Below are 11491 nucleotides of genomic sequence, written 5' to 3' on the forward strand. Positions count from 1 at the left end.
AACTTAATCCAGAAAAAAATGGTGTGTGAGAAGTAAGCGATGTATAAATTATACTTTCTCTTTCAAGTTGCCACACTTCAAATAGTGTCGGAAACATCCATACAAAGTGGTATGTTATGCTGGCTTGCTTATCAGGGAAGAGAGAACTATTGACTATGGCCCGGGTCTGTTCACTGAGTGCTAAGCTAGTTTTACGAATTATTTTTCATCATGAGCCAGATTCACAACAAAACCTTGGGGGACCTGAGTTCTGTGTTGAATTTTTGATCAAAACAGTTTCAAATATATCAGAGTGGAACAATAGATGTTGTGAATTTTGTAAGACAGGATTAAGCCACAGAAACAACCCATGAAAGATGTGACTTTGTGGGTTTAACTGCAACAAGAGCAAGAAAAGAAACAGCTGTGTGTGGGGGGGCGCAAAATTTGGAATCTGGTGTTTCCGGGGAGGGCGGCACGGTGGTGCAGTGGTTAGCACTGTCGCCTCATAGCAAGAGGGTTCCAGGTTCGAATCCCGGTCTGGGCCCTTCTATGTGGAGTTTGCATGTTCTCCCTGTGCCTGCGTGGGTTTTCTCCGGGTTCTCCGGCTTCCTCCCACAATACCAAAAACATGCACATTAGGTTAATTGACTACTCTAAATTGCCCCTAGGTGTGAGTGTGAGAGTGTGTGGTTGTTTGTCTTTGTGTGTTGGCCCTGCGATTGACTGGCGACCAGTCCAGGGTGTACCCCGCCTCTCGCCCGTAGTCAGCTGGGATAGGCTCCAGCTCCCCCGCGACCCTGACGGATAAGCGGTATAGAAAATGGATGGATGGATGTTTCCGGGGATAACTTTAGAAAAGAAGACACAAGACAGGTATAGGGATGCGTCATAGCCGAATAAGAGATCAGCGACCACTTGGGGCTACATCTCCCTGAAGTATGTTGACGTACAATAGAAGGAGGGAATCTTTTTTCTGAAAATCTATATAAAACTGAAAACACATACAGTATGCTCACATACAGACACACAAGGGATGGAGATCTCAGCTGTTTTTATTGGTCTGATTCTGTCTCTGGGTTTGTGTGAGCTGAACTCAGCTCTTGCCTTGAATGATTCTGGGGATGCTGTGAAACAAAGGGCTGGGCTTACAGAGGATAGGAGTGGTGCTGGGGTCAGCACTGAGGCCTCATCTGTGAAATGTAAGCTTCAGGGTACCACACGTCTACCTGTATTCTCAATGGATGGTGACTACGTTATTGCAGGTGTTTTTTCCATACACCGCTACAAACAATCAGTGGAGCATAACTACACCACCATGCCTCAGCCTCAGAGGTGCACAGGGAGGTTTGTACAGGGGCAAATTGTTGGATAACAGTGTATTACAATGTTTCATGTTTCAATTTTTTTGTGTGTGTGATTGAAAACTAAAACAATATGTATGTTTTTAACAGACTCAAGAAAAATTGAAGTTTTTGATTTAGTGGACTATTAAACAGTGCATTCCTTTTGGACTGATATTTAATTGTGTATTTTTCGAGTTTTGGTCGTCAGGTGTCTGTGATATTTGTTTGTTTCACAGTTACAGTGCAGTTATCAGTTATTGTCCATAACTATGAATTGCAGCTCTCCTGCATTTGGTTGCTCTGTCAAATCTGTGAATTGTGGTTAACAAGTGTACATTTTAGCAGTTACATGATGATGTCTGTGTGCAGCATTGATTTTCGTGAACTGCGCTTCTCGCGCGCAATGATCTTCGCCATCGAGGAGATTAACAACAGCTCGGAGCTGCTGCCAGGCATCAAACTCGGTTATCAGATCCACGACTCGTGCACCGCAGTGCCCGTGGCGGTGCATGTGGCTTTTCAGTTACTCAACGGCCTGGACCCTGTGTTTCACACGGGCGATAATTGCTCACAGTCAGGTATGGTGATGGCCGTCATCGGTGAGTCTAGCTCCACTCCATCCATCAGCATGTCGCGCATCATGGGGGCCTTTGATATTCCTCAAGTAAATATTTTAAATTACCGGATTTTTTTAAATTTATTTATTTATTTTTACATACCACTGGTGATTTTTGTCTGTCTGTGTGTCTTAAAGAATCACACTGTTGTTTTCCTTCAGGTGAGCCACTTTGCCACTTGTGCATGTCTGTCCGATAAGCAGCAGTTTCCGACTTTCTTCAGAACAGTCCCGAGTGATCAGTTTCAGGCTGACGCGCTGGCCAAGCTGGTGAAACACTTTGGCTGGACTTGGATAGGTGCTGTCCGCTCGGATTCGGACTATGGCAATAACGGCATGGCGACTTTCCTGCAAGCAGCCCAGAAGGAGGGGATCTGTGTGGAATACTCTGAATCTTTCTATCGGACCCACCCACGCAGCAGGATCCAGAGAGTAGCAGACGCTATCCGCAGGTTTCTGCATCACTGTGCTTTTGTGCTGACCACGATCTTCTGCACACAAAAACTAAAGACAGAAGATATCATCTCGGTGGAAAATGGTTTCTTATGCTTACTTGTCTTATACCTAATGCAGAATTTGTTATAAAATAGTCTGTGACACCCGTACTGTAGATTCACCCCACCAAAAAGAGCGTCTCGTGTTTTTCTTTCTTTTACCAGTCATGATATTTGTTTCGTAAAATATAGTGTATTCATGTCGCTCCAGGTCGACAGCGATGGTTGTTGTGGCATTTATGTCCGCTACAGAATTGAGCATCCTGTTAGAGGAGCTGTCAGCGGAGCCTTCACCTCCTCGCCAGTGGATCGGCAGTGAATCCTGGGTAACCAACCGAAACATGTTAAGGTTCAGCTTCTTTGCTGGAGCCATTGGATTTGGGATTCAGCGATCTGTCATTCCAGGTGTGAGAGAATTCTTGCTGGATCTCTCTCCCTCTAAAGTGGCTGCGTCTCCAGTGCTTACTGAGTTCTGGGAACAGGCATTCAACTGCAGGCTGGGAAAAAGTGAGCCCGTTTTGCTGATATTTAACATGGCATCAGTATCTTTTGGATCCTTGTGGTTGTGTTGTTTTGCTGTTTGTCTGTTTGAGTGGAGCTTACTGTCTTAATAAATCAGCAGCTGGTTTAAGAAGTCATAGATTTCTGTCAAGAGGGAAATCTATTGACATTATCATACCTGTTGTACCAATTAATGATTTCAGGTCATTTTCATGTATTTTTAAAACACATTCACAAAGTTTAAGTCAGTTGGTAATTATAGTGGGAAAGTGGTGGATTTAAATGTAATTCAAAATAGACATCTTGTATGAACTAAACAACAAATGAAACAACATTAAAGCTAAGAAAGAATAATAAATACAGTAATTCATACCACTGAAATCTCATTATCAAAGCTAAAAATACCTTCTTCTGTCTCTGTGTGTTTTCAGCTGCAGCCGTGGATGAGAGAGTGTGTGATGGATCTGAAGACATACAGACGCTCCAGAGCCAGTACACTGACACATCTCAGCTCCGAATCACTAACATGGTGTACAAGGCTGTTTATGCAATAGCACATGCCATTCATAATTCAGTGTGTCAGGAAACAAATTCTACAACTCAGTGTGACAGAATCACCAGGACAGAGTCCAAACAGGTCAGTCAAAATAAACAATGAACACCCAAGTGTTCTTGCTTTCAATATAATATACCTGTTTTGAAATCAAATATTAATTTCTCTTATTTTGTTTTCTCCATCATTGTTCTTTTATGGCCATAATGCATTTTTCATAAGTTGTCATTTTTCACTTGTTTTACATTAACTTCACAGCTTCTCACTCAGCTGAAGAAAGTAAATTTTTCCCAAAATGGTTATGATGTGTCATTTGATGCCAATGGGGATCCTGTGGCCAAATATGAGCTGGTAAACTGGCAGAAAAGTGAAAGTGGCAGCATTGAGTTGGTGACAGTAGGTTTCTATGATGCATCACTGCCGGCAGGCCAGGAGTTCAGTATCAACAGGAACCTCACCTGGATGGAAGGTAGAACACAGGTAAGCAGTGGTGGACAAAGTACATAACTTTGTTACTCCTTGCCAAATATTATTCCGATCCAAATTAAAATTGTACAGTCAGATTATTTTTTGAGTGACTGAACTACTTGTCATGAAAATTTTTACATTTCCCTGTTAGTACCATTTTGTTGCTGTATTTGTAATACAATGCATTACAAGAACCTAATTATTGTGAAAAAAAAGAAATAATGAATGCACTGATTTCCCTGTTGAAAGTGAATAATTAGATTGTAATTACTAAATGTCAATGTAAAAAAAAAACCACAGGAACGTTCAAGGAATTAGTAAGTTTGTTTGTATCTGTGTGTCAGGTCCCTGTGTCAGTGTGCAGTGACAGCTGTCCCCCAGGAACTCGTAAAGTGCTGCAGAAAGGAAAACCCATCTGCTGTTATGATTGTATACTGTGTCCTGAGGGAGAGATTAGCAATGCTACAGGTAACTTTTTGTTTCTGATGCATGTCAACAACATCAAATATTTGACTGCTAAAAGCCTTTTGATTGATTTTTCCAGATTCTCCTGATTGTTTCCCTTGCCCCAAGGAGTTCTGGCCTAACGCAGAGAGAGACTCTTGTCTCCCCAAGCCTGTAGAGTTTCTGTCCTTTGACGAGGTCCTAGGAATCATCCTGGCTGCATTCTCAGTTGCTGGTGCCTGTCTTGCCATTATAACAGCGGCTGTGTTCTTTCATCACAGGACATCCCCGATTGTCAGGGCCAACAACTCTGAGCTGAGCTTCCTGCTGCTCTTCTCCCTGACTCTCTGTTTCTTATGTTCATTAACTTTTATTGGAGCACCCACTAAGTGGTCCTGCATGCTGCGCCACACAGCATTTGGGATCACCTTCGTCCTCTGCATCTCTTGTGTTCTTGGGAAAACAATAGTTGTGTTGATGGCCTTCAAAGCTACACTCCCAGGGAGTAACATCATGAAATGGTTTGGTCCTCCACAGCAAAGAATGACTGTGGTGTCTTTTACATTTGTTCAAGTTTTAATATGTACCATTTGGTTGGTTCTTAGTCCTCCTTTTCCAATGAAAAACCTGACCACATACAAAGAGAGGATCATCCTGGAGTGTGCATTGGGCTCAGATATTGGGTTCTGGGTTGTGCTCGGGTACATCGGCCTGCTGGCTGCCTTTTGCTTAGTGTTAGCTGTCTTAGCCCGCAAACTACCTGATAATTTTAATGAAGCCAAATTTATCACCTTCAGCATGTTAATATTCTGTGCAGTGTGGATCACCTTTATCCCAGCGTATGTCAGCTCTCCTGGGAAATTTACTGTGGCTGTGGAGATATTTGCTATTCTGGCCTCCAGTTTTGGATTAATTCTGTGTATTTTTGCTCCAAAGTGTTTCATCATATTGTTTAGACCAGAGAAAAACACCAAAAAACATTTAATGAACAAAAATTAAACCTAAGGCTTGTGAGGTTTTCAAACAGTTAAGACAGATCATAAAACATAGTTATAGAACATACACTATGTAGACAAAGGCTTTGAGACTCTTGATTACTGCACAAAAGGGATTTTAATGACATTGCGTTTGAAATAAATAGACATGTGCAGTGGGGCACAGTCCTGCTGGAATATAAATGGGCCTTTTCCAAACTGCTTCCACAAAGTTGGAAGCATAGCATTGTCCAAAATGTCTGTCTGTTGGTATTCTGAAGCATTAAGATTTCCCTTCACTGGAAGTAAGAGGCCGAGCCCTGTGCCACAACTGAATTAAATAATAAAGAGGTGCGTCCCAATACTTTAGTGTATATAGTGTATGTTATACAGATTCAACAGTTTCCACCGAGTTATTCCCACATACAAGTTTGTTTTTATAATTAATTTTTTAATTGCACATTTTTGAAAGTCCTGAAATATTTTTTTTTTTTTTCACAAAAATGAAAAAATATTAAAAATGCTGTGTGCTGAATAAAGTCTTAATACATTAAAAGTATGGGAAATACTGAGTTTTGTTTACACACTTTGATGATTCATGTAACATATAACGACCCATTGAAGGAGTGCTTTGGTAAGATTAACTGCAGTGACAGCTAACCCACAACATAAAAGATTTAAGTGAAGGAGGACAAAATTAGGAAAATATATTTGCAAGAATAACTTGAAACATATCTTTCTAAAGAGAAAAGGATAGGGGACACACACCATGGAAACGACATGAACAAGATTTAATTAATACTAATCAAATATAATACTAACTTAATTAATGTTTGTGTAGGGTGTCCTCTGTACTGTGTAGTAAGCTGACATACAGTAGTGGGAGGGAAGCTTTTGTCTGAAACTCTATATAAAACTGTGAAAACACATGCTCACATACAGACACATGAGCAATGGAGATCTCAGCTGTTTTTATTGGTCTGATTCTGTCTCTGGGTTTGTGTGAGCTCAACTCAGCTACCTTGAAACAAAGGGCTGGGCTTACAGAGGATAGGAGTGGTGCTGGGGTCAGCACTGAGGCCTCATCTGTGAAATGTAAGCTTCAGGGTACCAGTCGTCTGCCTGCATTCTCAATGGATGGAGACTATGTTATTGGAGGTGTTTTCTCCATACACCACTACAAACAAACAGTGGACAATAACTACACCACCATGCCCGAGCCTCTAAAGTGCACAGGGAGGTTAGTAAGAGGTAGAAGTCATGAATAAGAATATGTTAGAATGAATGGGGATTAAAATGTTTTGATATGTATGATGTGATTATAAAAGTTCTGTAAAGCTTCTGTAAAATCTAGATTATTTTTAAAACACAGAATCAAAAGAAATTAACTTTTTGAAATATTGTTAAACAGTGCGTTACAATCCCTGTGAATTATGACCAAATTCTGTTTGTTGCGGTGTCTGTTTTGTTTTATAGATGCAACACAAGCATCAGTTAGTTGCGTTTCTTCTTTATTCTGTGTTTGTTTGTTTATTTGTGAACTGATTATATGTAAATCTGGACAGTGACATAAGTATCTGTGTGCAGAATCGACTCCCGTGGACTGCGCCTCTCATACGCCATGGTCTTCGCCATCGAGGAGATTAACAACAGCTCGGAGCTGCTGCCAGGCATCAAACTCGGTTATCAGATCCACGACTCGTGCGCCGCAGTTCCCGTGGCGGTGCAAGCGACATTCCAGCTATTAAATGGTCTGGACCCAGTGTTTTACACGGGCGATAATTGCTCACAGTCAGGTATGATGATGGCCATCATCGGTGAGTCTGGCTCCACTCCATCCATCAGCATGTCGCGCGTAATCGGGGCCTTCGACATTCCACAAGTAAATACTTTGGATTCTCTGTCAAATTTAGGTCGTAGGTCGGTGCTGATTTTTTTGTCTGACCCGTTAAAGAATTACATTTCTGTTTTCCTTCAGGTGAGCCACTTTGCCACTTGTGCATGTCTGTCCGATAAGCAGCAGTTCCCGACTTTCTTCAGAACAATCCCGAGTGATCAGTTCCAGGCTGACGCGCTGGCCAAGCTGGTGAAACACTTTGGCTGGACTTGGATAGGTGCTGTCCGCTCGGATTCGGACTATGGCAATAACGGCATGGCGACTTTCCTGCAAGCAGCCCAGAAGGAGGGGATCTGTGTGGAATACTCTGAATCTTTCTATCGATCCCACCCACGCAGCAGGATCCAGAGAGTAGCAGACGTCATCCGCAGGTTTTCACATCACTGATTGTGCTTTTTGTTCCTTTTGTGACACTGACTTTCTCAACACAAAACCACAAAAAAATGTTTTATCAACCCTGAGATGGAAGATTATTTCATTATCTCAACTGCCAATTGGTTTTCTTATTTCATGATGTCTATTTTTCTTTATTTTTGAAATTTTCATAAAATTAGATTTTGAGAAACCATATATTCTGGATCTAAAGCAGTTTCCAATAATCATTGTGTAACTTTCTCATTGAAATCTCTTTATGTGGCGTTACCCGATATAATGCACTGTAACGTGTGTGCAGGTCGACAGCTGTGATTGTTGTGGCATTTGCAGCCTCTGGAGACCTCAGGATCCTGCTGGAGGAGCTGTCGCGTGAGCCTTCTCCTCCTCGCCAGTGGATCGGCAGTGAGGCCTGGGTAACCGACCCAGACATGTTGAGGTTCAGCTTCTGTGCTGGAGCCATTGGATTTGGGATTCAGCGATCTGTCATCCCGGGTCTGAGAGAATTCTTGCTGGATCTCTCTCCCACTGACGTGGCTGCCTCCCCAGTGCTTACTGAGTTCTGGGAGGAGGCATTCAACTGCAGGCTGGGAAAAAGTGAGAAATTTGTGCATATTTTTAACATTGGCGGAATTCTCTGTTGGATCGTTGCGGTTGTGTTGTTCTGTTGACTGTCTTAGTCAAGCTCACTCAAATCAAAAAAAAATCATCATCTTCTTTAAAATGAAACCCCACATTAAATTTATTGATTCTGAGAAGAGACTTGAAGTGGAAATCAAATACCTCTCTGCGTATCATCTCACTTGACATAATTTCAACTCAAAGTTTAGGACCTCTCTGTACAGTGTCCAGCCAGCCAATTTCAATGAAGATGAAAATTTCTTTCCCCTGCATCTCCCAAACATAGATGAACATATATGCTATTAATTACCCTCTTATCCCTCTTATTGTGCTGCTGATTTCAAATTATTTATTTATTTTAAATACAGTTTGGTATATCAAGTCAGTTAGTGATTAATGAAAGACTTTTGGATATTTCTGTCTTTCATAAATGTATCTAATCATATGATATAGGATTCATGTTAATGTGAATCTGTATAAGTAAAAGTGAAAAAAAAAATGTAAATGTTTTATAAATGAATTTGACTAGAGATCAGTTTGTGGAAAACTCAGTGTGTACTTAAATGGACCACAAAGAAACGAGATAACTGAACACAAAAGAAGTAATACTAATCTAATATCTTTGTCAAAGCAAAAATCACCTTCTTCTGTCTCTGTGTGTTTTCAGCTGCAGCCGTGGATGAGAGAGTGTGTGATGGATCTGAAGACATACAGACGCTCCAGAGCCAATACACTGACACATCTCAGCTCCGAATCACTAACATGGTGTACAAGGCTGTTTATGCAATAGCACATGCCATTCATAATTCAGTGTGTCAGGAAACAAATTCTACAACTCAGTGTGACAAAATCACCAGGCTAGAGTCCAAACAGGTCAGTCGAAATAAAAAATGAACACCCAAGCACTCTTGTTTCAGTACCTATTTTGATATCAAGTACTTTTTACATTGTCTTTCCTCTTCATTGTGGTCCTACTTTCCCTGATCTACACAGGTTCTCACTCAGCTGAAGAAAGTAAATTTTTCCCAGAATGGTTATGATGTGTCATTTGATGCCAATGGGGATCCTGTGGCCACATATGAGCTGGTTAACTGGCAAAAAAGTGAAAGTGGCAGCATTGAGTTGGTAACAGCAGGTTTCTATGATGCATCACTGCCTGTGGGACAGGAGTTCAGTATCAACAGGAACCTCACCTGGATGGAGGGCAGCACACAGGTAAGGAGGCCAACATCAGTGATTCAATATCAAACATCAGATTTGGTGTTTTAAAAGGAAACACTATTCATTTTTGATCCCTGTTGACCCTGTCCATATTGACTAACAAGAGATCCATTCATAATATAATATAATATAATATAATATAATATAATATAATATAATATAATATAATATAATATAATATAATATAATATAATATAATATAATATAATATAATATAATATATTGGAATGGAAAAAGCTGTAACTTACATAACATAACCAAGATACTGAAGTGGCTGTAGGAAGTTTTTTTCTTCAAAACCAATATCATCAAGAGGATTTGTTACAAATGCTAGTGACATTTTCTGTGCATTGATTGGTATGTGTGTATTGCTTTAACACAGACAACAATTTGAACATATTGATTAATCCTGTGATCTGTGTAGCACATTGAATATGTCTGAATTGCTTTGTATCTACATGTCAGGTCCCTGTGTCAGTGTGCAGTGACAGCTGTCCTCCAGGAACTCGTAAAGTCCTGCAGAAAGGAAAACCCATCTGCTGTTATGATTGTATACTGTGTCCTGAGGGAGAGATTAGCAGTGCTACAGGTAACCTTTTGTTTTTAATGCATGTTGACAACATCAAACATTTGCCTGCTAAATGTACTTTTTGGTTTGTTTTTCCAGATTCCCCTGATTGTTTCCCTTGCCCCAAGGAGTTTTGGCCTAATGCAGAGAGAGACTCTTGTCTCCCCAAACCTGTAGAGTTTCTGTCCTTTGACGAGGTCCTAGGAATCATCCTGGCTGCATTCTCAGTTGCTGGTGCCTGTCTTGCCATTATAACAGCGGCTGTGTTCTTTCATCACAGGACATCCCCGATTGTCAGGGCCAACAACTCTGAGCTGAGCTTCCTGCTGCTCTTCTCCCTGACTCTCTGTTTCTTATGTTCATTAACTTTCATTGGAGCACCCACTGAGTGGTCCTGCATGCTGCGCCACACAGCATTTGGGATCACCTTCGTCCTCAGCATCTCTTGTGTTCTTGGGAAAACAATAGTTGTGTTGATGGCCTTCAAAGCTACACTCCCAGGTAGTAACGTCATGAAATGGTTTGGTCCTCCACAGCAAAGAATGACTGTGGTGTCTTTTACATTTGTTCAAGTTTTAATATGTACCATTTGGTTGGTTCTTAGTCCCCCTTTTCCGATGAAAAACCTGACCACATACAAAGAGAGGATCATCCTGGAGTGTGCATTGGGCTCAGATATTGGGTTCTGGGTTGTGCTCGGGTACATCGGCCTGCTGGCTGCCTTTTGCTTAGTGTTAGCTGTCTTAGCCCGCAAACTACCTGATAATTTTAATGAAGCCAAATTTATCACCTTCAGCATGTTGATATTCTGTGCAGTGTGGATCACCTTTATCCCAGCGTATGTCAGCTCTCCTGGGAAATTTACTGTGGCTGTGGAGATATTTGCCATTCTGGCCTCCAGTTTTGGATTAATTCTGTGTATATTTGCTCCAAAGTGTTTCATCATATTGTTTAAGCCAGAGAAGAACACAAAGAAACATTTAATGAACAAAAATTAAACCTAAGGCATGTGAGGTTTTCAAACAGTTAAGACAGATCATAAAACATAGTTATAGAACATACACTATGTAGACAAAGGCTTTGAGACTCTTGATTACTGCACAAAAGGGATTTTAATGACATTGCGTTTGAAATAAATAGACATGTGCAGTGGGGCACAGTCCTGCTGGAATATAAATGGGCCTTTTCCAAACTGCTTCCACAAAGTTGGAAGCATAGCATTGTCCAAAATGTCTTGGTATTCTGAAGCATTAAGATTTCCCTTCACTGGAAGTAAGGGGCCGAGCCCTGTGCCACAACTGAATTAAATAATAAAGAGGTGCGTCCCAATACTTTAGTGTATATAGTGTATGTTATACAGATTCAACAGTTTCCACCGAGTTATTCCCACATACAAGTTTGTTTTTATAATTAATTTTTTAATTGCACATTTTTGAA

General features: G+C 40.9%; 2 protein-coding genes across 2 annotated transcripts; both read left to right on the forward strand.

Annotated features, from left to right (window-relative positions):
- The first annotated feature begins 1582 nt into the window (after positions 1 to 1582).
- On the forward strand, positions 1583 to 5698 carry LOC124059760 (extracellular calcium-sensing receptor-like). The gene is made up of 7 exons (XM_046390062.1): positions 1583 to 1989; positions 2104 to 2393; positions 2647 to 2942; positions 3368 to 3573; positions 3748 to 3969; positions 4302 to 4425; positions 4502 to 5698. Exons 1-7 carry the CDS (start codon positions 1675 to 1677, stop codon positions 5398 to 5400), a joined length of 2352 nt encoding a protein of 783 aa, XP_046246018.1. The 5' UTR covers positions 1583 to 1674; the 3' UTR covers positions 5401 to 5698.
- Positions 5699 to 6440: 742 nt separating this feature from the next.
- Positions 6441 to 11491, forward strand: LOC124058949 (extracellular calcium-sensing receptor-like). Its single transcript, XM_046388590.1, has 8 exons — positions 6441 to 6615; positions 6963 to 7257; positions 7354 to 7643; positions 7946 to 8241; positions 8933 to 9138; positions 9259 to 9480; positions 9952 to 10075; positions 10154 to 11491. The coding sequence occupies exons 1-8, from the start codon at positions 6509 to 6511 to the stop codon at positions 11050 to 11052; spliced, it is 2439 nt and encodes an 812-aa protein (XP_046244546.1). The 5' UTR covers positions 6441 to 6508; the 3' UTR covers positions 11053 to 11491.

This window comes from Scatophagus argus, chromosome 5 (genome assembly GCF_020382885.2).
Source record: "Scatophagus argus isolate fScaArg1 chromosome 5, fScaArg1.pri, whole genome shotgun sequence".
NCBI classification, from domain to species: Eukaryota; Metazoa; Chordata; class Actinopteri; family Scatophagidae; genus Scatophagus; species Scatophagus argus.

Excerpts from the sequence above, each read along its gene's own strand:
- LOC124058949 (XM_046388590.1), top strand. The coding sequence starts at position 6,509 with ATGGATGGAGACTATGTTATTGGAGGTGTTTTCTCCATACACCACTAC. Across the intron at positions 7,258-7,353 it reads GGGCCTTCGACATTCCACAA|GTGAGCCACTTTGCCACTTG; the intron begins GTAAATACTTTG and ends GTTTTCCTTCAG. Across the intron at positions 10,076-10,153 it reads AGAGATTAGCAGTGCTACAG|ATTCCCCTGATTGTTTCCCT; the intron begins GTAACCTTTTGT and ends TTGTTTTTCCAG.
- LOC124059760 (XM_046390062.1), top strand. The coding sequence starts at position 1,675 with ATGATGATGTCTGTGTGCAGCATTGATTTTCGTGAACTGCGCTTCTCG. Across the intron at positions 1,990-2,103 it reads GGGCCTTTGATATTCCTCAA|GTGAGCCACTTTGCCACTTG; the intron begins GTAAATATTTTA and ends GTTTTCCTTCAG. Across the intron at positions 3,574-3,747 it reads CCAGGACAGAGTCCAAACAG|CTTCTCACTCAGCTGAAGAA; the intron begins GTCAGTCAAAAT and ends TTAACTTCACAG.